Source organism: Lepus europaeus, chromosome 23 (genome assembly GCF_033115175.1).
Source record: "Lepus europaeus isolate LE1 chromosome 23, mLepTim1.pri, whole genome shotgun sequence".
In the NCBI taxonomy this organism is placed as follows: Eukaryota; Metazoa; Chordata; class Mammalia; order Lagomorpha; family Leporidae; genus Lepus; species Lepus europaeus.
In genome coordinates, this window is record NC_084849.1 from 6,630,497 (window position 1) to 6,652,058 (window position 21,562).

Below are 21,562 nucleotides of genomic sequence, written 5' to 3' on the forward strand. Positions count from 1 at the left end.
CTCACACAAGAGTCATCAGGAGATGAACTGGGGCAGCTGTGGGAGCAAACAGGCCGCCGAGGGCTGGCTCCACGCTGGGTCACCCTGTGGAGGCCCTGGGAGCTGCAGTGGAGGGCACGGGGCACAGGCGCCTAAACAAAGGGACAACTCCATGGCCAGCTTCCTAGGCTTCCCGCCTCTGGTACTGGGTCCACAGGGAGACCATGATGACCTGAGGCCATCGCCAGGATCTGGAACCCACACTGGCCATGCCTCAGTAACCTGCACTCGCTTGGCACTGCTCCATGGGTTACTGAACCCTGGGGAGCTCCGGGCAGTCTGTCACATCAGGGCTTGTCAGTGGCCCTTCGAATGGAGGCCTCTCCAGGACCACCACCCCTCTGGACCCACCCTGTGTCTCCTCCCCCATCCCGACTCCATTTCAGGCTGACCCTGCGACCCTGGAGAGGAGCCAGCCAGCTCACCTGCGTGGCCCTTGCCATCTGCTCTGCAGGGCGACACTTAAAACCACACAGCACAGGCTTTTCAAAAAAAATAAGTTTTCTTTATTGTCTTGGATGCAAATATAGTTTTACAAATGCATTGTAGTGTTGAATACAGGCGGTGGGGACACACTTGGTGATGGCAGAGGCCGTGCTCAGGAACGCAGGCCGGGGGAGGGGCCCCTGGTCAAACCAGAGTCTTCCCCGGGTGGCTCTTTCAGCCCATGAGGTGTGACCGGCTCCAAAGCTCACAGCAGAAAAACACCAGCCACTGATGCGATAAACTGAAGCCTGAAAACGGAAGAGGGGGGCTGCCAAGCCACGGCACCACAGAGGAGGCAGAGGAGCCCACGGCCCCTTCCCAGACGGAGGGAAACGGTGGAAATGAGTAAAACCTCAGCGTCTCCCAACCTTCCACCACCTCACTGCTCCACTGAGAAACACAAGCTCTCCAAATTAGCCACGGCCAGGGTTTTGAATTCTGCTACATAACTGGAAAGGAATTTCAGGACGATGAAATTCCATGAAGTAAACACACGCACAGGCCAGTGCAAGCGCACGCACACAGCAAGTCAACATTCAGCGGAAGTTCCCTTTTGTTTTCAAAGGCTAATTTTTGCAAGGCAGATACGCAGATTGTTCCGTGTGGTGGGTGTAGGCCACATGCTCAGGAAGAAACGCCCAGGTGGGTGTCGTTGCGCGCCACCCCCTCTTCGCTCATCTGTTCCAGATCAGTGCTCCAACGGCCAAGGAGACTGAACCACAGGGTGCATCCCCCCGCTGAGCAGGACCCCAGACACCTGCTCAGGCCCATGCTCTCCCGGGCCTCTGCCCCGCAGGACGAGCAGGGTGGCTGCGTCACAGCTCCCTGGGAAGCAGGGTATCTGAGAAAGGACCACTTCCTTTCTCCTTGGGGGAAGAGAGGCTCAACTTAGGCCGCAGGCAGACGGGCAGAGACCACCGAGGGGCAGGGACAGCACAGGAAGGCAGGACGGGAGGGGATGTCTTCAGCCTGCCCACGCTGGATTTACTGAAAGGACGGAGTCCTGAGCCAGGGCAAGATGTGCAGCGTGTGGCCAGCACCCCCAACCACACACACACACACACACACACACGGGAGGAGCCCAGCCCACACCGACCAGCGCTGCTCTCTGAGAGTTCTGCTGAGCGCAGGGTCTTGTTCAGTGGGCACAGCAGTAGCAGCAAGCAGGCTGCCTCAGGCCTCACCCGGGGAAGACAGCCAGGGCCACTCCAGTCTCTGAGCTGCACCCTCATGCTCCCAGAAGACCCTCTCTTGAGCCCTGACTGCAGGGGCAGGTGGTGGGCGTGGCCCCTCCTGGGGAGGGACAGGGGTTGGCACCACCTTGGGGTGCTGGGTGCTCTGTCCTCCAAGAACCCAAGCCCCTCGCTCTGGGCCAGCGCAAGCTCCAGGACTGACCTCTAGAAAGCGGGGGGACCGGGTCTTCAGGGAGGAAATGTGCGAGTCAGGGCCGGAGAGCACACGTGCAGCCTCCACGGCCCCACTGCCCTCCAGCCTCCTCCTCCAGGAGCCTCGGCGCTGTTGCCGGCCTGCCCCGGGCGTGGGCCCCGAAGGGAGGAGCGCTGCTGTACACTCTCAGAAAGCCCCACGGCAGCCCCATCCTGCACCCTCACCTCCCATTCATAGTGAGAGAGCAAAGAGTGCGGTGTTGGCTGCTGATGGCATCCAACATGGCAGAAGACACCAGAGACGCACGTGGTGGCGGGCGTTCTGGTCTCTTCTGAATGAAGTCTCTGTTCTCCAAGTGCCAGCATTCTGCAGTTTGTTCTTTGGGAGTGGGGACAAGAGTGACGGTGGAAATGAGGGCACTCAGCACCCTCGTGAGGCTGCCGCTGCCCGGGGGCCTCAGCTGTCCCTGAACACGGGCCAGGAGCCCAGCACGGAGGTCGAGGCTAGACCCCAGCCTGGCCACACGCACGACGCTGCAGCAGAGGTCCAGCATCGTGGCCTCCCTGCCACAGCAGTCATGAGCACCAAGAGAAGTGAACTTAAGTCAGTATCTAAAGACAAAAACATGCATCTTGTTAAGGGTCTGCTGGTGTGCTCGCACACGCACACACGCACACACACACACTTCAAGTCCCACGTAACCTAACAGCCTTAAATATGACAAAACAGTCAGGAACAGCAGTGAACAGTAATTCAGCAAAAGGGAGAGGTAGGCCAAGGAAGCAGAAGGCCAATTTTATATCCCATGGAGTTAAAAAAAAACAAAGTACTCCCAGCAAGGAATGGGGAGAAAGCCACTGCTTTAGGAGCGTTCTCAGCCGGGCCAGCCACATGGTCATTTGCAAATGCTACAAGGCACAGGAGTGGGCAGGGGCTGGGCTCTGGACCATCCACCAGGCCCCCTTCTTTCCTCTGACCCCGGTAGAATTCTTACTACAGTGACCTTCACCTTCTGAAGGTGACTTCCCATCTGTCCTGAGCTGTGTGCAAAGGACGAGTTCTAGAACCACTTCCCAGGGGCTCGCCCAGCAAGGGGGCAGGAAGGCCTGTAAACGTGGGGTGGGCAGGCAAGGCGCCACCATGCTGCCCTGTACAGGCTGAGGCAGATGGGAGCAGGCCGCTGCTCAGGGCCCCGCGGCAGAGATGGGGGCTGGGAGAGAAACTCCCCCAACCCCGACAACTGAGGCCACCGCAGAGGGGCTGCCCTTCCGAACCCCAGTTCCTCAGGTCTCCAGGAAACTCAGGGGGAACCCCAGGGCTCCCTCAAAGCCCTCCCAGGACTAGCAGGCAGGTGTGGAGGGACACACCTGTGGTCTGCGCACCACAGGAGCCTGGCAAGCCCCTTCTTCCTGCCAGGAGGTGCCTTGGCTGCATCCCCTGTGCTGGGGAGAGCGTCTGCCACTTACACTACCTGCAGGGGCCGATGGAGAGGGTGAGGACTGCTTGGGCTGCCCCCTGCTTCTCCGGCATGCCCCCCTCCGCTCCAGCCCCAGTCCGACAAAGTCTGAAGACAACCCTTCAGAGACAGCCTGAGGCCCGGGCTCAGAGCTCTGCCTGTCGACGTTCAGCGTCTCTCTGCAAACACAAGCACTGACCAACGTGGGGGGCGTGGCAACATCTTTGGTCTGAAAACTGCCTGGTTCAGGGCTTCCCAACGAAGGTCCGACGTGGCGAGCAGGCTGGCGGCAACGAGGCGGGTCAGCTTCCCGGGGCGCACCTGCTGCGGCCCGGTCTGCAGCCTGGAAGTCAGCGGCGAGCAGGCCAGAAGGGCCACGGTGCCCGGGGACACCGGAAGGGCCACGCTGCCCGGGGACGCCTGAGAAGGGCCTGGGCCAAGTCCCTGCCATGAGATTCTCACAGCCTCACTGCAGACTCTGCCGTGCCACCAGGAACTCAACCACAACGGACGAAACGCCAGCAGGACGGCCTCCGAGCCAGACAGCAGCTCTGCGTGGTTTGTGCTTCTGTTCTTGTCCCGTGAGCGCCCACACCCACTGCTTCTGCCCCCATGTGTTCTGGGGGTCTCTGAAGAAAGCATCGCCCCCCAGAGGCCCATGCGCAGGAAGGAGGCCATCGTTGTGCAGAAGCCTGGAATGAAGTCGAGATCCACCCACGAGGGCCAGGTGCTCAGAGCGGGGCAGGGAGAAAGAGGCCCTCCACTGCCCCTGCAGGGGGCACCAGAGAGCACAGGTTGCAAAGAACCCCAGGTGGGGGGCAAGTCTGAGCCTCCGCGCCTCCAGGAGGGCAGGGGCGGTGGGCGACTGAGGTCTGCGAGTGAAGTCACAGCAAGGGGCTCCCCAGAGGGGCCAGAGTGGGGCAGGTCCCGACCCTGCCTCAGACCTGAGCAAGGCATCCTGAGCGGCCCAGGGCCGCAGCGCAGAGGGTGCATGGCCTCCTCTCCACAGGCAGGAAGAGGTCTCCCAGCAGCTCACGTGTCCACAGGCCAGCCAAGCAGCTAAGACTCCCCTGACCTCTGGCCCAGCCTGGTGACGGCCTCTGACGCCTGCTCCGGCAGCCGGGACGGGTCTGAGAGGATGGAGGTGGTGGTGCTCAGCTGCCGGAGGGTGTTCAGCACCACTGCAAGACAGAGGGCGGTCAGCCCACGCGGTGCTGCCCGAGAGCAGCCCCGCAGGTGACAGCCAGGGCTTGGCTGCAGAGAGGACCCGTGCACACCCCTCCTGCCCGCAGGCGAGCTCTCCAACCCCACAGGGGCTGCAAACAGCCAGAAGGCTCCAGGCTGTTCCAACTGCCCCAAGGTTGCTCCATTTGTTTTAATACTAAGCCTTGATAACCATAACATGGAAATACCTTTTTTTTTTTTTTTTTTTTTGGACAGGCAGAGTGGACAGTGAGAGAGAGAGACAGAGAGAAAGGTCTTCCTTTTCTGTTGGCTCACCCCCCAAATGGCCGCTGCGGCCAGCGCACCGCGCTGATCCAAAGCCAGGAGCCAGGTGCTTCTTCTGGTCTCCCATGCGGGTGCAGGGCCCAAGGACTTGGGCCATCCTCCACTGCACTCCCTGGCCACAGCAGAGAGCTGGCCTGGAAGAGGGGCAACCGGGACAGAATCCAGCGCCCTGACCGGGGCTAGAACCCGGGGTGCCGGCGCCGCAGGCGGAGGATTAGCCTAGTGAGCTGCGGTGCCGAGCGGAAATACTTCTATTAGTAACTGGAAGAATTAACAAGAAAAGACCTTCCAGAAATATCTGCCACAGAGCCTGGCAGATAGCAGGAGCTCAATGACTCTACGCTGAACTTGATCAGATTGGCAGGTGCTGACTCAGGAGCCCGGAGACCAGCTGCTGGCCCTGCAGCAGCTACTCCGGGCACGGCCTCCCAGCTAGCACATTCCATGCCCCTCGCACCGCCAGCCAGGCTGCCTGCAGAGGAATCTGCATTTACCTCTGCACTGTCCCCAGCTGAGGGCCTTCCCCCTACCAGGACGAGCACCACGAGCCCCCAGCACAGCCCCTACTCACTTGGCCTGAGAATGGGCAGCGAGCAGTGCTGGTCCAGCCAGGACAGGGTCGTCCGGTGCAGCTCCTCCAGGCTGCTGGTGGACACCACCCCCCTGAATGACTCAAACAGCGGCTTGATGATGATGCTGAACTGTACGATGTGGGTTAAGGACGAGCAGGTATGAAGGGCTGGGGTGGGGCTCATAGCTCAAGGTAGGGAGAAAAGCCCAGTGACTCCCCTTGGGACTGGCAGGTAACTGCCCACGGGAGAGAGAGTGAGCGAGTGAAAGGAGAGCGAGCAAGCAAGCAGGAGAGCGCTAGTGTGGGAACACTCACTGGGCACGAGGTGCCCTGCCCCCAACCTTGCCTGACTGAGACATTGGCTAACATTGGCTAACAGTAACTGAGCCAGCACAGGGCGTTCTTTGGTCTGCATAATGACAAGAGCACAGAAGTTTTCCAAGATTGCGGGTGCCCAGAGGTGGAAGCAAGAGCTGTCTGGAGATGACGCCTGTCACTTGTGCTGAACACAAACCCGCCAGCTGCTCATCCCACCCCTGCAGGCCCCCTCTCCCCTGGACTCTGGTCTGGGACAAGGCCCACTTCAGGTCCCGATTCATTCCAGACGCCACCCAGCTGCACGATGACAGCGAGAGGACTGGGCCAGACAGCGGACAGGAGGGCACACGGGGACCAGGGCCAGTGCTCATCTTTGTTTAACAATCGCCACAGGGACGCAGGCTCCCGGCCCCCGGCTGGCTGCAGGGAGCCTCTCCGCCCACAGCCTCATGTCATGGCCACTCGTCATGCAAGCCAACAGCTCACACGGGGTCAGTGTGGCTGGACAGAGTGACTAGGTCAGGGGTGGTCCTTTAAGAGACACCCTGGCATTCAGAAACCTTGGCCAGAGACAGACCCTGGCACGCAGGCTGGCTCACTCGACTGGGACACCTCGGGCCATGCGGCACAAACAGCACAGTCTGAGGCGCTGGCTTCACAGCTCCTGCTCACTTCCCTGGGCTGTGGGACCCCCCTCAGCCCCACCAGCTGCACCTGCGGAGATGCGGAGAGCAGAGCCCTTCCTGCAGAGCACCTGGCAGGCCACATCCCCTCGGCTGTGGGACACACCTGGGGCTGCTGTCTTGATGGGCCCAGTGACAACCATACCATGGCGGCTGGCAGCTGCTTCAGGCACTGCCTGAGGAAGGAGGGACAAAGAATGGCCAAAGATACAATCCAGAACTTCCAGTTCTGCAGTGTCCGGCTCTTCACGTACTCGTCAAACATGTCTCGCATGTGGTGGCACTGGCGCAGGGTGACGGGGACCCCCGTGGCAGGGAGCAGCTGCTGGCAGGAGCTGAAACAACAGGAGTCAGGGATGCTTCGGGGCAGCTGCTGGCAAACGAGGACCCAGGGGCACCAGTGGGCGGGCTGGCCCTTCTCAGGACCGCAGCTAGGTCAGGCAGGGCAGTGTGAGATGGAGGGGACAGGAGGTGACCGCTGCCTCTGCGCCTGCGCCAGGTGGCGGAGCCCAGGCCCAGGGCCTCACATGATGGTGGTGTTGAGCTCCTCGATCTGCTCCCGCAGCCGCCGGGCCTCCTCCTGCATCTGACTGCGCTCCTGCTGCAGCTTGGTGATGTACTCCACGGTCTTCTGCAGCGTGATGGCGTGGCTGGTCTGCGGAGGGGCAGGTGGCTCAGGGCGGCAGCCCCCGGGCACACGGGGGAGGCTGCCTGCCCCTGCTCTCAGCCCCCAGTGAGCTCAGGCTGCTCACCTGCTTGGAGTTATTGGAGATCAGACTGTTCAGGGTGTTGAAGCCCATCTTGATGTTGAAGCGCCTCTTCTGCTCGGCTGAAATGTGCTTCATCTGCCGATTCTGTCAGGGAATCACCCAGTCCCTGAGACACGGGCCTTACCACGGCCACATAAGCTCATCCCGCATTACCACCTACTCTGACAGTGAGCAGCTCGGGGGAGATTAGCACCATAGGGTGCCCAGCGGGCCAGGACAAGAACTATGCAGAGGCTGGCAAAGAGCTAGAAGGCCATGCTGAGGCACCCTGAGGGGCAGGGAAGGGCACCGGAAATACTGAAGACGGGGACACGCATGCTGGCAGCGCTGTCTGCTCTGGCACCTTCCAGCCCACCTGCACATCCCCTCTGCTGCTCAGCCCCTCCCGCTATCCCCTCCCTCCTGCAACCGCCAGGGCCCGAGGCTGCACTACCACACCTGGGGGCTCAGGACCAACCCAGAGCTCTCTAACGGCCCCCATCACCATGGGGCTGACTGGTGGGAGGGGCCCTGCGAGGGGAATTCAACTGCAAAGCTCCCGATGCTCCCCCAGCCACACCTGCAGCCCCCATTCCTGCTGCTCTCCCCTCCACCTCCCTGCCAAGAGGTGCACGATACCTTCAATGCAGCCATGGTTTTGGGGTCTGCAGATTTCCCTGAGCTGTTCTGGGGAGACTGAGGACTGGGGCTCTGTTCAGACGCACATGGAGACACCTGCCCTGAGCTGGGGCCGTCCCGACCTGCAGAGAAGACTCCTCTCAGGGACTTAAGAGAGAAGGTGCATTTCTGTACGTGCCTCCTTCTGTCAGGATCTTACCCACTCCACACATTTCAAATTAAACTACCATGCCACCCTTCGATGACCCAGCCCCGGGGTCTGGTGCCCATTCTAGCGCTGTCCCTGGCAGCCTGTCCAGCCCTCCCCCTCTGGGTGACGAATGCCTCGAGGCCATGTGCTCTGGCCTGGGTGACTCAGGGCTTCACAGCGAGCAGTGCTGAGCTCTGAGACTGCACAGACACTGCCTGCGACCACGCCGGGCACCTAACTCAGCTCTTTATCTTTCTAGACTGTTCCAGACTGAAGAGTGCCTGTCTATGCCAGTGCCCATCTGCCTGACCTCTAAGTGACAGATCTCCTGGCTTGTGTCTTCCAGCGGGAGGGGGCAGGTGCACTCAGCTTCAGCTAAGAGAAGAAGCCGTTTCCCACCCCCTTCAGGGTGCAGTGTTGGAAAGGATGGAACCAGCTCAGCCCGCAGCCCTGGCCCAGTGGCCCAGCCTCAGGCAGTCACTCATCCCGGCTCTGCCAACTCCACAGACGGTCCGGAGTGCCAGCAGTCTTGGCCTGACCATCCCACCAGTGCAAGGTCCAGGACACAGAACGGGCTCCCAGGTCTGCAGGGCTTTGGAGCCACAAGGGACAGCCACACTAATGCCAGGTGAGGCTGACAGCTTCTATGGCCACAGCAACCAGGCTGGCAGCGATGTCCCCATCCCTCTTCTGATTGACAACTGGCATGGGGCCAGCCTTGTGGCGCAGCGGGTTAAAGCCCTGGCCTGAAGCGCTGGCATCTCACATGGGCACCAGTTCTAGTCCTGGCTGCTCCTCTTCCAATCCAGCTCTCTGCTATGGCCTGGGAGAGCAGTAGAAGATGGCCCAAGTACTTGGGCCCTTGCACCCACGTGGGAGACCCGGAAGAAGCACCTGGGGCTCCTGGCTTCAGATCGGTGTAGCTCCAGCCGTTGCAGCCATCTGGGGAATGAACCAGCAGATGGAAGACCTCTCTCTCTGTCTCTACCTCTCTCTGTAACTCTGTCTTTCAAATAAATAAAATAAAAAAAGATAACTGGCAGCTCCGAGTCAAGCTTTCTGAGGACAGAAGAGTGGCGGCTGCGCTCCAGCAGGTGGATGCTTCTGGCTCTGGGTGGCACTGCCTCAGGCACTTGGCCATCTGTCCCTCATGTTTTGAGGCTGGGTCAGGGAGAGCTTATGAGACCTCACTGCACATGTCCCACAAGCCCAGGCTCGATCCCAGGGCAGGCTGGGATCTTCTGCCCACAAAGTGCTGACACCAGATGTGAGTACACACTCACCAGACCCTGCGGCAGGGACCTGGGGGCTGCCCCCATGCAGCGGCACCTGCTCGCCCTTCACCAGGGCGTCCTGCACTGCGCTGGGAAAGAGGCGGGGGACGGGTGTGGGCTGGCTGCTTGTGCCGCGGCTGAGGTCTGTCACGAGGATGCCACTGTGGAACTCTGCGACGCCAGGGGGAGCCTGCAGTGACATGGGAGAGAGGTCAGACCGGGGCAGGGGGCATCACCGTGGAATGAGGACACCACAGGTCTGGCCAGGGCTTCCTCACCCTGGCGATGGCAGCAGGCGTGATGACCACACTGGACTGGGACACGGTGGACGCCAACATCCCTTCTCTCTTCATAGGGCCTGACGTCATGATCACCGCTTGTGACTGGCCTGGAAAGGCAGCTGCCAGGACAGGCAGGAGGGGAGGGCTGTGGGCCTGGGCAGTAGGGCTCCCTAGGGACAGTTCACGAGCCCTCTCTGCCTGGGGACGACAAGGCCACCCGGGAACCGACCACTTTCTGAAGGGGACAAACAGAAGAACAAGGAGACTAGGTGGCCGCAGCTGCTCTCTCAGGAGCCTGATTCACTGCTCCATGGAGGTGTGCACGTGTGGGGTGGGGGTGCTCAGAGCTGGCAAGGCGTGGGCATGGAGATTCTTCCTTCCGGCTCACTCCACCTGACTCACCTGGGGCGATGCAAGCATTCTTCAACACCAAGGACACAGGCTCTGGCTTGGGAGCAGGCACTATTTTGGGGGGCTGCTTGGGTCTCCCCCCAGTCAAGGGAACAGGTTTAGGGGGCACAAAAGTTAAACAGGGTTGGGGAGGGCCAACAGCTGGTGGCCGAGTGACAGGTGACAGTGCCAGGGCGCAGGGGGATGCTGAGGGGGTAGGGGGGTGGGCTGTGATCACGAGACCCGGGCTCTGGCTGAAGGTGGTGGCGGAGGCGTCGTGGGTGAGCGTGGCAGAGGCTGTGTGCGTGATGACAGAGGGTGCCTTGCTAGCTCCTGCCAACTTCTGTGGCTGCAGGAAGGCAGGGGGTGTTGGGGGGCTCAGGGCAGTGGCGGGAGGAGGAACCAGCGGCACCACTGGCGAGACGGGTGACGGGGCCGGGCTGGGGGAGAGCAGGGGCATGGTGAAGACGGGGAGGAAGGGCTGTGGGACGTTCAGCTGTGGCTCCGAGGGACCAAAGTCTGTGGGCTGGATAAAGGGGTCCCCTGTCCTGGAGGTGCGTTCACAGCCCTGCCCATCTGCGGGATCCAGGGAGGGGGCCGTGGGGGGCACAATGAGGCTGTCGGGAAGGTTCACAGCAGGGAGGGTGGTGGTTGGCAGGATGCTCCCCTGAGAAAGGAAGAGAAAGAGGCAAGGACTTAAGGCTGGGGTCGGCCAGCTCGTTCTCCCATGCCCACTGCTGCTGATCGAGGAAGTGGATCTGCGCCTCCCCGGGGAACCTGCAGGGCTCTTGTTTCCAGCAGGAACTAAATGGTAACACAGAGCTCAGACAAAGCAACGGCTGCCACACAGCTGGACAGCAGGCAGACAGGGCTGTCCCCAAAGCCTCTGCCATCTTCTGTTACAGGACAGAGGTGGCCTGATTCGCAGCTGCCGTGGGTCCCCCAGGACAGTATCAACTTCTAGTCAGGCCACCTCTTCCTACACGGGGAAACCCGAGGCATCAGCCGTGCGAGTCTCAGTCTCCATGGCAGGACGGTGCTACCAGAGACGGCAGCCCGAGAGCCCACTTTGTCCAGCTCTGTGGCCACGTGTCTAGTAGCTAACTTCTGTTGACTATGAAGTAAAAAGTGGAAGAAATACCCAGAGCTCAGGCTTCTGAACGATCCCCCTTCTTCTCTGTCTGGTGGCTGCACAGAGGTTACCTGGAGCCCGAGGCAGGAGCATGCGGTTGCAGACGGCCCCTACCCCGTACACACCTCAGTCCGCTTCCAACAACAGCCGGGACGGCGTTGTGACACACCTGAGGGGTCCAGCTACGCCCAGCTCCAGCTTGTGGCCACTCACGCTGTTAGCCCAGCCCTATACCAGTCCCCCCCCACACCCCAGCTTCTACCTGAGCAGGTGGGCTGTTGGGATCTGGGGCAGGTGCTGAGGCAGGTGTGAGAAGCATGGAGCCAAAAATGGAGCGACTGGAAGAGAACAGGTCTGAAAAACAACAGCAGGGGTCTTTTGAGTGCCAGGGAATTCAGATCCAAGGAAGTAAGACTGAGCCTCTGCTGCCCAGAGGGAGGTCAGGGTCAGCCACCCCTCCCAGGGGAACTTCTACTGTAGCAAGGGGCCCTGGGCTGCAAGAAGTCCCGGCACTGAAACACTCCCAGGCCTGGCGTCTCCCCGGCTCTGATGGTGGCAGGAGCCTTTGCCGGGCGGGGGCTGTGTCACAGCACCCTCTGCTGCCTACAGGGAGAACTGCTGATGGTCACAGCCTCCTTGGAGAGAGAAGGTCCCAGAAAAATTCTCCAGACCTTGCTGCTACTACAAAAAAGTTTACTTTTTGGAAAATCCCAAGTCCTCTCCGTTGCCCATTCTAACAGTTTTCTGGCCAGGAGCATCAGACTGGTCTGTGCTGGGCACAGGGAACCTGAGCGCCACACTGTCTGCCCCATGCTCACCCTGGAAAGGCTCAAAGGTGTCCATGAAGTCCAGGTTGGGCTGCAAAGGGATCAGCCCCGGCTGGATCATGTCTGCATTTCCCAGGTGTGCTGCAAGAACCAGAAAGAAGAATCGTCTGCCTTCCCAGATAAGGCTGCAGGAACATATACGAGGCCGGGACAGACAGATCTTCCTGGCCCTGCTCACATTCCAGAGACAGGAGACGTGTAGGCGGCCGGCTGGGATTTCTGCTGTTGTGCAGATTCACAGCCATTCTCCACCTCCGAGGGCAGAAGACGTGGGAGTTTACACGAAAGGTAAACCGAACAACTCGGTGGAGGTGCCAGCAAGCTACAGTCAGCTGGGCAGAAGCACCTTCCCAGCTCCCCATTCCCAATCTCCACCTGGGGCTCTTCCCTGCATGCTGTCAGGAGGAGTCCACGCCTGAGGCATTGGAGCTGCATGGCCCTGCCTCATGTCCCCGCCAGGGGGCAGTATCAGGAGCACACCAGCTCTCAGTGGTACCAGGGGCAACACTGCCCCAGGAAGGCTTGGTCTGCAGTCCCTGCCCTGCCCCCCATTCACCCTAGGTTGCCCACTTCCCAGACAAGAAACCTGTGACAGTTCAGGAATGGCCCAGAGCAAAGCCTGGCCAGAGGTGCATGGCCAAGGAGGAAGCCAGCAGGTGCTCCAGGCCCATGGACTCGAGCTAGGGTTACCTATCTCCCGTGGGTTGGGCCAGGCCACTGGCTGGTGTGAGGAAAGCGTGGAGAAGAGGGTATCACTGAATTCTGACATGAGCATGTCTGTGTCCAGCAGCGGATCCTCCTCCATGGGCACTGGGGTCTTCCATCCATCGCCACGTTTGTGCCAGTATAGCATGTCATCATCCTGTGGCCAGCAGACAGGGAGAGGTCAAAGGATGGGAGCACTGGGGGACTGTCCACGGCTGCTCTGAGAAGGCAAGGCAGGAGGGTGGCGGCGTGCACACAGCAGCTCCCCCAGACCCGCACTAGAGAGGCCAGGACTCTTCCCTTTGTTGTTCACAGATCTCCACGTGAGAAGGGGCTGACCCAGTCCCAGCCTTGGGGAGACCGTGTCCTGCCCCCTCCTGCTGCAGGGCTCGACGCCGCTCACCTGGGCCAGGCTGGAGAGGTCCTCATCCTTGTGCTGTTGTAGCTGTGAACAGAGGAAGTAGACGAGCCGTCAGCAGGGCAGGAGGTCCTGGCCCACTTCTCTACACGTGAGCAGACTCCCAGAAGCTTCTAGGCCTCTTGTCTTAGGGGATAGGCTGGAAGAGGGTGCTGCTCCCTGCCATCCCCAGGCTGATGCCACACAAGGGAGATTCCCAGCCCCACTCCCAGTGAGGAGATAGAGCACAGAGCTGGCGCCCACATCGGGCAACGCTCAGACTGGCCGAGGACGCTGGGCTGTGCTTTCCTGATGCAGGGCCGCTGTGGGGCCCACAGCCTCAAACCTAATCCCAAGTACTCCTGAACACATTTTGGGGAGCTCTGGCCAGATACCCTTTTTTTGAAGTAGGTCCTCCACTTGTGGTACTCCCGGATCACGATCTCGATGCGGCTTTTCCAGTACTTTCCTTCCGTGGTGATGGCCTGCGACACGGAGACCAGAGGAGACGGTGGCTTGGGGAGCAGCCCACCTCAGGCCTCAGGCAACCTGCCTCCTCTGCTGTGCCACAGATGTGCCCCCACTGCATGTCCCCATATCCACAGGGGCTTCTGGGACCCTGTGTGAGGAGGGCACAGGGCCAGAGAGAACACTGGGCAGGGGAGGAAGCAAACTCACAGGCAGCCCACAGTGCCCTTTCCAGCAGCCTCTGCTTCCCGTCCCAAGAGCAAACTGCACAGCCAGGCACGGGGTCTGAGGGGGAAAGCGACCCCCTCCAGCACCTAATTCCACTTCACTATGGAGACGGGAAAGCCTGGGAGCGCTCCTGGAGGGGCCCACCTTGGTCCCCTCAGCTGACCTACAAATACAAATACTTCTCCAGCAGTCAAGAGTCCTTTGCAAACACCAGAGGGGTGAGCACTGGGCCCAGCAGTGAAGATGCCGTTTAGGACACCTGCTCCTTTTGTAGTGTCTGCTTTGAGTCCACTTCTTCTTCTTCTTCGGTTTTTTTTTTAAGATTTATTTTATTTATTTGAAAGGCAGAGTTATAGAGAGAAGGGGAGAGACAGAGATAGATTTTCCATTTGCTACTTCACTTCCCAGATGGCCACATCATCCAGGACTGAGCCAGTCAGAAGCCAGGAGCTAGGAGTCTCCTCCAGGTCTCCCAAGTGGGTACAGGGGTCCAAGCACTTGGGCCATCCTCCGCTGCTTTCTCAGGTGTTTTAGCAGGGAGTTGGATTGGAAGTGGAACAGCTGGGACTTGAACTGGCGCCCAAATAGGGTGCTGGCATTGCAGGTGGTGGCTTTACCTGCTACACCACAGCACCACCCTGCTGATCCACTTCCCTACTAATGTACCTGGGAGGCACCTGAGGATGGCCCAAGTGCTTAAAGGTCTGCTACCCGTAGAGGAGACTCACGTGGAATTCCCGGCTCCCGACTTTGGCCTGGAATAGTCTAACCCTGGCTGTCAGGGGCATCTGGTGAGTGAATCAGCAGATGGAAGGTCTCTGTCTCTCTCTGCCTTTCAAATAAAGTAAATAATTTTTTAAAACTAGGCTTGCAATATTGCTTTATTATATCTAATAAAAACATACTCTTTGATAGTGTCTAATGCATGACACAGTACATACAACAGTGTCAATACTCTTTCATTAGATAACTTTTTTTTTCCCCCTTTTATCACAACAGTAAGCAAGCTTAGTCAAAATTCAAACACTGCAGAGGAATATGAAGTGAAAAAAGAGACTCAAAACTTCTCCCTCATCTAGCAGCCCAATCAATCTAGGGTGCCCCCAGAGGAATCCACTGTGATAAATATTTTTGAGGGGCTGGTGCTGTGGCATAGCAGGTGAAGTTGTTGCTGGCAGTGCCAGCATCCCATGTGGGTGCTGGTTCGAATCCCAGCTGCTCCACTTCCAATCTAGCTCCCTGCTAATGTGCCTGAGAAAGTGGCAGAAGATGGCCCAAATACTTGGGACCCTGCATGAAGCTCCTGGCTCCTGGATTTGGATCAGCCCAGCTCTGGACACTCTGGACACATATCTGCTGGTTCACTTCCCAAATGACCGCAACGGCTGGAGCTCGGCTAATCTGAAGTCAGGAGCCAGGAGCTTCTTGGGCCACTTTCCACTGCTTTCTCAGGCCATCAGCAGGGAACTGGGTCAGAAGTGGAGCAGCTGGGACTCGAACTGGCACCATATGGGATGCCGGCGCTGTAGGCTGATGCTTAAGCCACTATGTCACAGTGCTGGCCCCAATAAATAAATCTTTAAAAAAGAAAAAGGTTTTTTAAAATCCTTCTAGACATCTCCTGGAGGTGTGGTCACAGACACACAATTCCAGGATTAACACAAAGACATCAAAAACACAGCTGTGTTGCTGCTGGCTTTGTAACAAGTTACCCTTTCCTCACAGTTGTTATCCATCTAGGTCTGTAGCAATTTCTAAAAAAAGATTTATTTATTTGAAAGGCAGAATTACAGAAAGAGAGAGACAAAGAGAAATCTTCCACTTGCTAGTTCACTCTCCGAATGGTCACAATGGCCAGGGCTGGGCCAGGTGGAAGCAGGAGCCTGGAACTTCATCCAAGTCTCCCAAGCGGGTGCAGGAGCCCAAATACTCAGGCCGTCTTTTGCAGCTTTCCCAGGTGCATTAGCAGGGAGCTTGATGTTAGTGGAGCAGCTGGCACTTGAACCAGCACTCATATGGGATGCTGGTGTCCCATGTGGCAGCTTAATCCACTGCATCCCCACATTGTCTCTGCTCTCTACTCTAGAACAATCTTGAGGCTACTCTTTAAAGATGTCTGCCTTATGAGGAGCTACCTTCTTTCCTGTTGACTTCCAGAAGAAGCATCTATTTTAAACCAAAGCAGAGACCGGTGTTGTGGTGCAGCAGGTTAAGCCACCACCTGCAACATCGGCATCCCATATTGGTGCACTGGCTGTTCTCCTGGCTTCAACCTGGTCCGGACCCAGCCATTACAGCAATCTGGGGAATGAACTAGTAGGTGGAAGGTCTCTCTCTCTGTAGCTCTGTCTTTCAAATAAATCAGTAAATCTTTTTTTCTAGAAAGAGAGAGAGAGAGAGAGAGAGAGAGAGGAAGATGAATGGAAGCAGGGAGAAGTCCCCACTGGGTCAGTCTGAGGATGGGGACCTCTGGGACCTGGGTCAATCTGAGGATGGAGACCTCTGGGACCTGGGTGTTAGAGGCCCCTGTCCTTTCTCAAGGCCAAGCAGCTGGTGCCTCGTCCCTCCCAGCTCCCGCCTCCAGCCACCTGCTGAATACCTCTGGTCGGCGGTGCTCATCCACGTCGACGGAGCCATCCAGGGGAGTGACAAAGTGGCACACAGGATTCTTGCGCTTCTCCAAGTCTGGGCACGGAGAGGATGACATCACCGTTGTGGCCCAGACCCTGGAGGAGCCCTGCACCATCTGTCCCCCACGCCCCGCCATGGCGGGGCCTTCCCAAGCGCTCTTTGCTTCTCCTTCCCTCCGAAACTGGAGGTTTCAGGGAAATAATGGATTCCAGTTAAAGGAAAAGAACTGTGCTAACGCATGGGCACAACCGGGAGTCTGGCTTGCCAAGCCAAGGACAGCCGAACACAAGCCCCCACCTCTGGATCTCTGAAGCCACTTGCCCCACAGGCCCAAGGCCAGCTGGAGACAGAAGGCCTGAGCCTGCACGTTCTTAGATCAGCTGGAAGTGGGAACACTCCCTGCTCTCAAATGTCACTGCCTGGCCCTCTGGACTCCTCTGCCTTCCCCACCCTGGGCAGAGCATCTGGAGATGCTGAGTGCGGTGCCTGTCTCCTCCGGACAGCCGCAGCTCGCAGTGCTGGCCGGTGTGCCTGAGGCTGGCAAGTGTGCAGTTTCCTAGGGGTGGGGTGTGGTTTCCCTCTCTGCAGACCGCCGGTCAGGGACATCGAGTCCTGTGAGCAGGACTCTGGCCCCACTCACACTGCATGTACCACGCCCGCCAGATGGCATTGTTGAGCCGGATCTTGTCTCTCCACTGGAGCTTCAGGCCTTTGAAATTCTTCCACTTTGGAGACACCAACTTCCCACTGAAAAACAAGACAAAGAGGGGGACTCAGGGGGACCTTGGAAAAGTGAAACTGAGGAATGTACTCTGTCATTCCCGGCCTCAGAACTCTTGACTGACCCATTACCGGCCATGGGCTTGCGGCCTTGGTTGGGAATACCAGGCACAGGGTTGGTGTCAGGGTATACAGGAAGCAGGGCCAGCCACGGCTTCTAATCCCCAGAGTGAGTGATGCTACATGAGGTTTACTACCCTCACCTGTCTGCCTTCCCATATCTTAAAACATTCCTATCATTAAAAACTAGAAAGAAGTCTGCAAGCACCTGACTTAAAACAGGCTCCTCTCACCTGCCTTGCCCAGTGCCCTGGGCACCTACAGTCCAGGCACCCCAGTGTCCCAGTGGCCATGGCACCTGTGGTTCCTCGCTCTCAAGGGAAATTCCTCCACCTAGCCACTGACTCCTCCTTCCAGAGGTGCTCAGCACCGTCTCCTGGAGCTGGCACTGGCCTCCCCTGGGCTGCTGCTGACTCCCTCATGGACCTTCCAGCTCCAGGCGACCTCTGGGATAGTGGTCACAAACACGCCACACAGCGATGCTAGCATGTGTGCACACACGTGGCTGCAGCCTCTGGGGACGACTCTGTAAGTCCCTTGGCACCTTTCATAGGCCCTTAAGCTCTTCCTCAGATAACTTCGGAGCACTCGCACACCTAGCTAACAGCAGGCAAGGGAGGCTCCTGGTGGCACAGCTTTCCTGAGCTTCACTTTCTGAGTGTTATGCCAGCGGCCACTGAGCAGCTGCCAGGGGTTCCCTTTCTCAGATGGCTTGAGATGAGCAAATCAAAGGGGACTTAGGGATCCCCACCTGACTGAAGGCTACAGCCCACCCATGTTCCAAAGCCACTCAGAAAGGCCACTTAGGCGGCAGAGAGCCCATGTCCCCAAAGGTGGTACCCAAGCAACACCAGGCAATGAACGTGAAACCTGGCTTGTAAAGCACAAGCCCATGGCTGTGCACTTGGCAATAACCTCCCACTCTTCCCCATACCTCCACCCGGAAGCTAGCAAGGAGCCCAACTGTGGGTTATGTAGGCTTGGAGGCTGTGACCTGGGAGGGAGGGACAACGTCACTGCACATCCTCTCAGCACACGAGAGACACATAGCAGCTTCCATCCGAAAGGCTGGGGTCTCAGGACTCTTCTCTCTCTCTCCCTACTGCAAAGCCTCACGTAACCCAGCTCTGCGCTGGTTCATTGGCTGCAAGATTTTAGGGCCTCTACTGTATGATCACATACCAGCTTTGTGACTCTGTTCACAGTTCCCTGGGAAAACCAGAATAAAAGCTGGCTCTTCCATGTCCTGCAGTAAGAACTAGAAGAAAGAGTGTATGTGTGTATTCACACACACACACACACACACTTGCAGCCACGCACCACATAGATTGTGGCACAGTGGATTAAGTCTCTGCCTGGGATACTATATCAGAGTGACAGTTCAAGTCTCAGATAATCTGCTTTTTTTAAAAAATATTTATTTTAATTATCTGAAAGGCAGAGTTACAGAAAGAGAGAGACAGAGAGACAAAGAGAGAGATCTTCCACCTGTTAATTCATTCCCTAAATGGTTGCAATGGCCAGGGCTGGGCCAGAGTGAAGACAGGAGCTTCATCCGGGTCTCCCACATGGGTAGAAGAGGCCCAACTTCCTGGGCCATCTTCTGTTGCTTTCCCAAGCACATCAGTAGGAAGCTGGATGGCAAGTGAAGCAGCCGGGACTCGAACCAGCACCCGTATGGGATGCCAGCATCGCAGGCAGCAGTTTAACCTGCTGTGCCACAATGCCAGTCCCCAAACTGCTTCTGATCCAGCTTCTTGCTAATGTGTACCCTGAGAGGCAGCAGATGATGGTCTAAGTACTCTGGTCCTGTGGTAGACCCAGATGGAGTTCCTGGCTCCTGGGTTTGACCTGGCCCAGCCCCAAACTGTTACAGGCATTTGGGAGTGCATCAGTGGATAGAACATCTCTTTCTCTCTCTGACTCTCCCTCTCTGTTGCTCTGCAGTTCAAATAATAAATAAATAAATAAGTCATATATAATGGCCCCATAAGATTCGATGGCTAGGGCCTAGCTCTGAGTAAGTAGTCCATGACGTTCACACAAAGAGGAGATTGTGTGACAGCACATTTCTCAGAACACATCCCATCACTAACTTACACATGACTGTGTACACGTACACACAAACACTTGATAATATAAAAAAAAATAACAACCACCTTGGGGCTGGAGGTGGTGGTGTGGTGCAGCAGGTTAAACTGCAGCTTACAACACCAGAATTGATTCGATCTCATATTAGAGTGCTGGTTTGAGTCCTGGCTGCTCCACTTCTGATCCAGCTCCCTGCTAACGTGCCTGGGAAAGTAGCAGATAATGGCCTCAGTACTTGGGCCCCTGCCACCAAATGGAATACCTGGATGGAGTTCCTGGTTCCTAGCTCTGGCCTGGCCCAACCCTGGATGCTGTGGTCATTTAAGGAGTGACCCAGTAGATGGAAAATCTCTTTGTCACTCTGCTTGCCAAATAAATAAATGAATTCATTGTTCTCTGTTTCTCTTTTTCTGTAACTCTGTCTTTCAAATAAACAACATAGATCTTAGCTGTACCAAACACCTGCCACCCCCTTTTCTGATAAATATTTTTATTAAAAGGCAGAGAGAGAGAGAAAGGAAGAGAATGACGATTGCTTATTCTTTTTTAAAATCTATTTATTTATTTGAAAGGCAGAGTTACACAGAGGCAGAGGCAGTCAGGGGAGGCTTTCTGGAGGAAGGGGCACTGTAGATAAAGTCTAGCAGTAGAGAGGAGGGGAGGCCCTGCTGCGCCTCCCACCTGGTCTCGTGGCCCTGCGGTGAGTGTGAACGCTGACTGGTCGGGGAAGTAGACCACCGTGTGGCTGGAGCCTGGGGAAGGGAGAGCTCTCGACAAGGCTGGAACAGAGTGCGATCCAGAGGTCATGTGTACCTGTCCTGCACAAAGCAATCTCTCTTCTGCAAGATCACAGCACCTTGATGTCTGGCCAGCAGATGGTTCAAGGAAACCCAACTGTCCTGATCTTTTTATTTCCTGAAGGAAACAAAAGACAAAACCCAAACTACCTTTACCTGTAACTGACACACCTTCCTCACATGGAAACCCAGAAGTCAAAGGTCACGCTGCATGTTCAGCAGGACCTGGGCAGAGGGCAGCCTTGGGGTTTTGTAGCATTCCAGTAATGTATGTGTGTAGCATTCAGCCACTGGGAGCAGGTGGTTAGCCCAGCAGTCACATTGCACACTGCGTGCCTGGGGACTCCGGCTCCCATCAATGCAGACCCCGGAAGGCAGTGGCAATGGCTCAAATACTTGGGTCTCTGTGACCCACTTGGTGCACCTGGGTTGAGCTGCTGGCTCTGGCTTCAGCCCAGGCCAGCCCCAGATGCTGCAGGCATTTGGGGGGTGAAACAGTAGAGGAGAGCTCTCTGTTTAATGGTCTCTTCCTCTGCATCTCTCAAATTAATTAATTTTTTAAAAAAACTGTAGAACTAACTGTCGGGCTAAAACACAAACCCAATCTTCCCCTTGCTGTTGGCTCGTGTGAGCAGGTTACCCGACAGCTTCCCCCCCACGGGAAGGTACAGACAGAGAAACTAAACTTGAGGCAGAGAGCACACCGGGCCGGTCTGGACTGGGGTCTTCCTCCCAGCTCGCTGAAACGCTGCCCTTTCCCTCCACGCTGACGTCAAACACCATCTGACTCCAGCTGGAAGGCACAGACTTTCAGAACGTCCAACTGGCATCCCCCCATCACCAGGGGGCGCTCACCAAACACAAGGAAGTGAATCCAAAAGCAAACCAGACTTAACTACAGCCAGACGCAGAAACGGGGCGACTGAGCACAGCAGCCATCACAGGTCAAGATCTGAAGAACCAGCAGGTGCGGGTCTGCACAGTTCCATGAAATCGAGCGTGACAGCGAGGAAAGGACACCCTGGACAAATCTCCAGGAAGTGTGGGGGGGGTGGGGGGGGTTCCTCAGAGTCTTCATGACACTAACGTGGAAGAGGGGGCATTTCCTAGCAGAAATCCACAGTTCACATCTGGATGGCACCTTTCCACAGGGGCACCCAACTTACAAGGAAGGCTGCCCTAGAAAGCTCACAGGGAAAATACAGCAGGTGGAGCGCAGCACTCCTTGGCCAAGCCCTTTGTGCCCAGCCCCTGAAACCCCCTCTGACCAGGCTTCTGCTCCCCGCCTACTGCGGCTGCACACAGAGTGGTGATGCGCGGCTTCCAGCCCCACTCAGGACTGCACCGAGTTCTTCTCTCAAGCATGAACAAAACCCTTAGGGGATTTCCCCCTCCTGGCTGGCTCCACTGGCACAGTGACCCCTGACCACGATGACCACTTGCTCAGCCCTCTCCCACCACTCCGGCTGCAGGAA

General features: G+C 57.5%; 1 protein-coding gene across 1 annotated transcript in view; it reads right to left on the reverse strand.

The window, feature by feature from the left end:
* Window positions 1-529: 529 nt before the first annotated feature.
* Window positions 530-21,562, reverse strand: part of MLXIP (MLX interacting protein) — a 62,048-nt gene continuing 41,015 nt past the window's right edge. The window contains exons 2-17 of the mRNA XM_062181964.1: window positions 17,000-17,106; window positions 16,328-16,413; window positions 13,428-13,517; window positions 13,039-13,080; window positions 12,621-12,792; window positions 11,922-12,011; window positions 11,366-11,457; window positions 9,984-10,638; window positions 9,579-9,700; window positions 9,310-9,490; window positions 7,837-7,958; window positions 7,201-7,302; window positions 6,976-7,103; window positions 6,660-6,783; window positions 5,448-5,577; window positions 530-4,548 (exon numbers count right to left, since the gene is read on the reverse strand). Of these exons, the coding sequence (XP_062037948.1) occupies window positions 4,427-4,548; window positions 5,448-5,577; window positions 6,660-6,783; window positions 6,976-7,103; window positions 7,201-7,302; window positions 7,837-7,958; window positions 9,310-9,490; window positions 9,579-9,700; window positions 9,984-10,638; window positions 11,366-11,457; window positions 11,922-12,011; window positions 12,621-12,792; window positions 13,039-13,080; window positions 13,428-13,517; window positions 16,328-16,413; window positions 17,000-17,106 (2,365 nt within the window). The 3' untranslated portion in view covers window positions 530-4,426. The remainder of the gene's footprint in view (window positions 4,549-5,447; window positions 5,578-6,659; window positions 6,784-6,975; window positions 7,104-7,200; window positions 7,303-7,836; window positions 7,959-9,309; window positions 9,491-9,578; window positions 9,701-9,983; window positions 10,639-11,365; window positions 11,458-11,921; window positions 12,012-12,620; window positions 12,793-13,038; window positions 13,081-13,427; window positions 13,518-16,327; window positions 16,414-16,999; window positions 17,107-21,562) is intronic.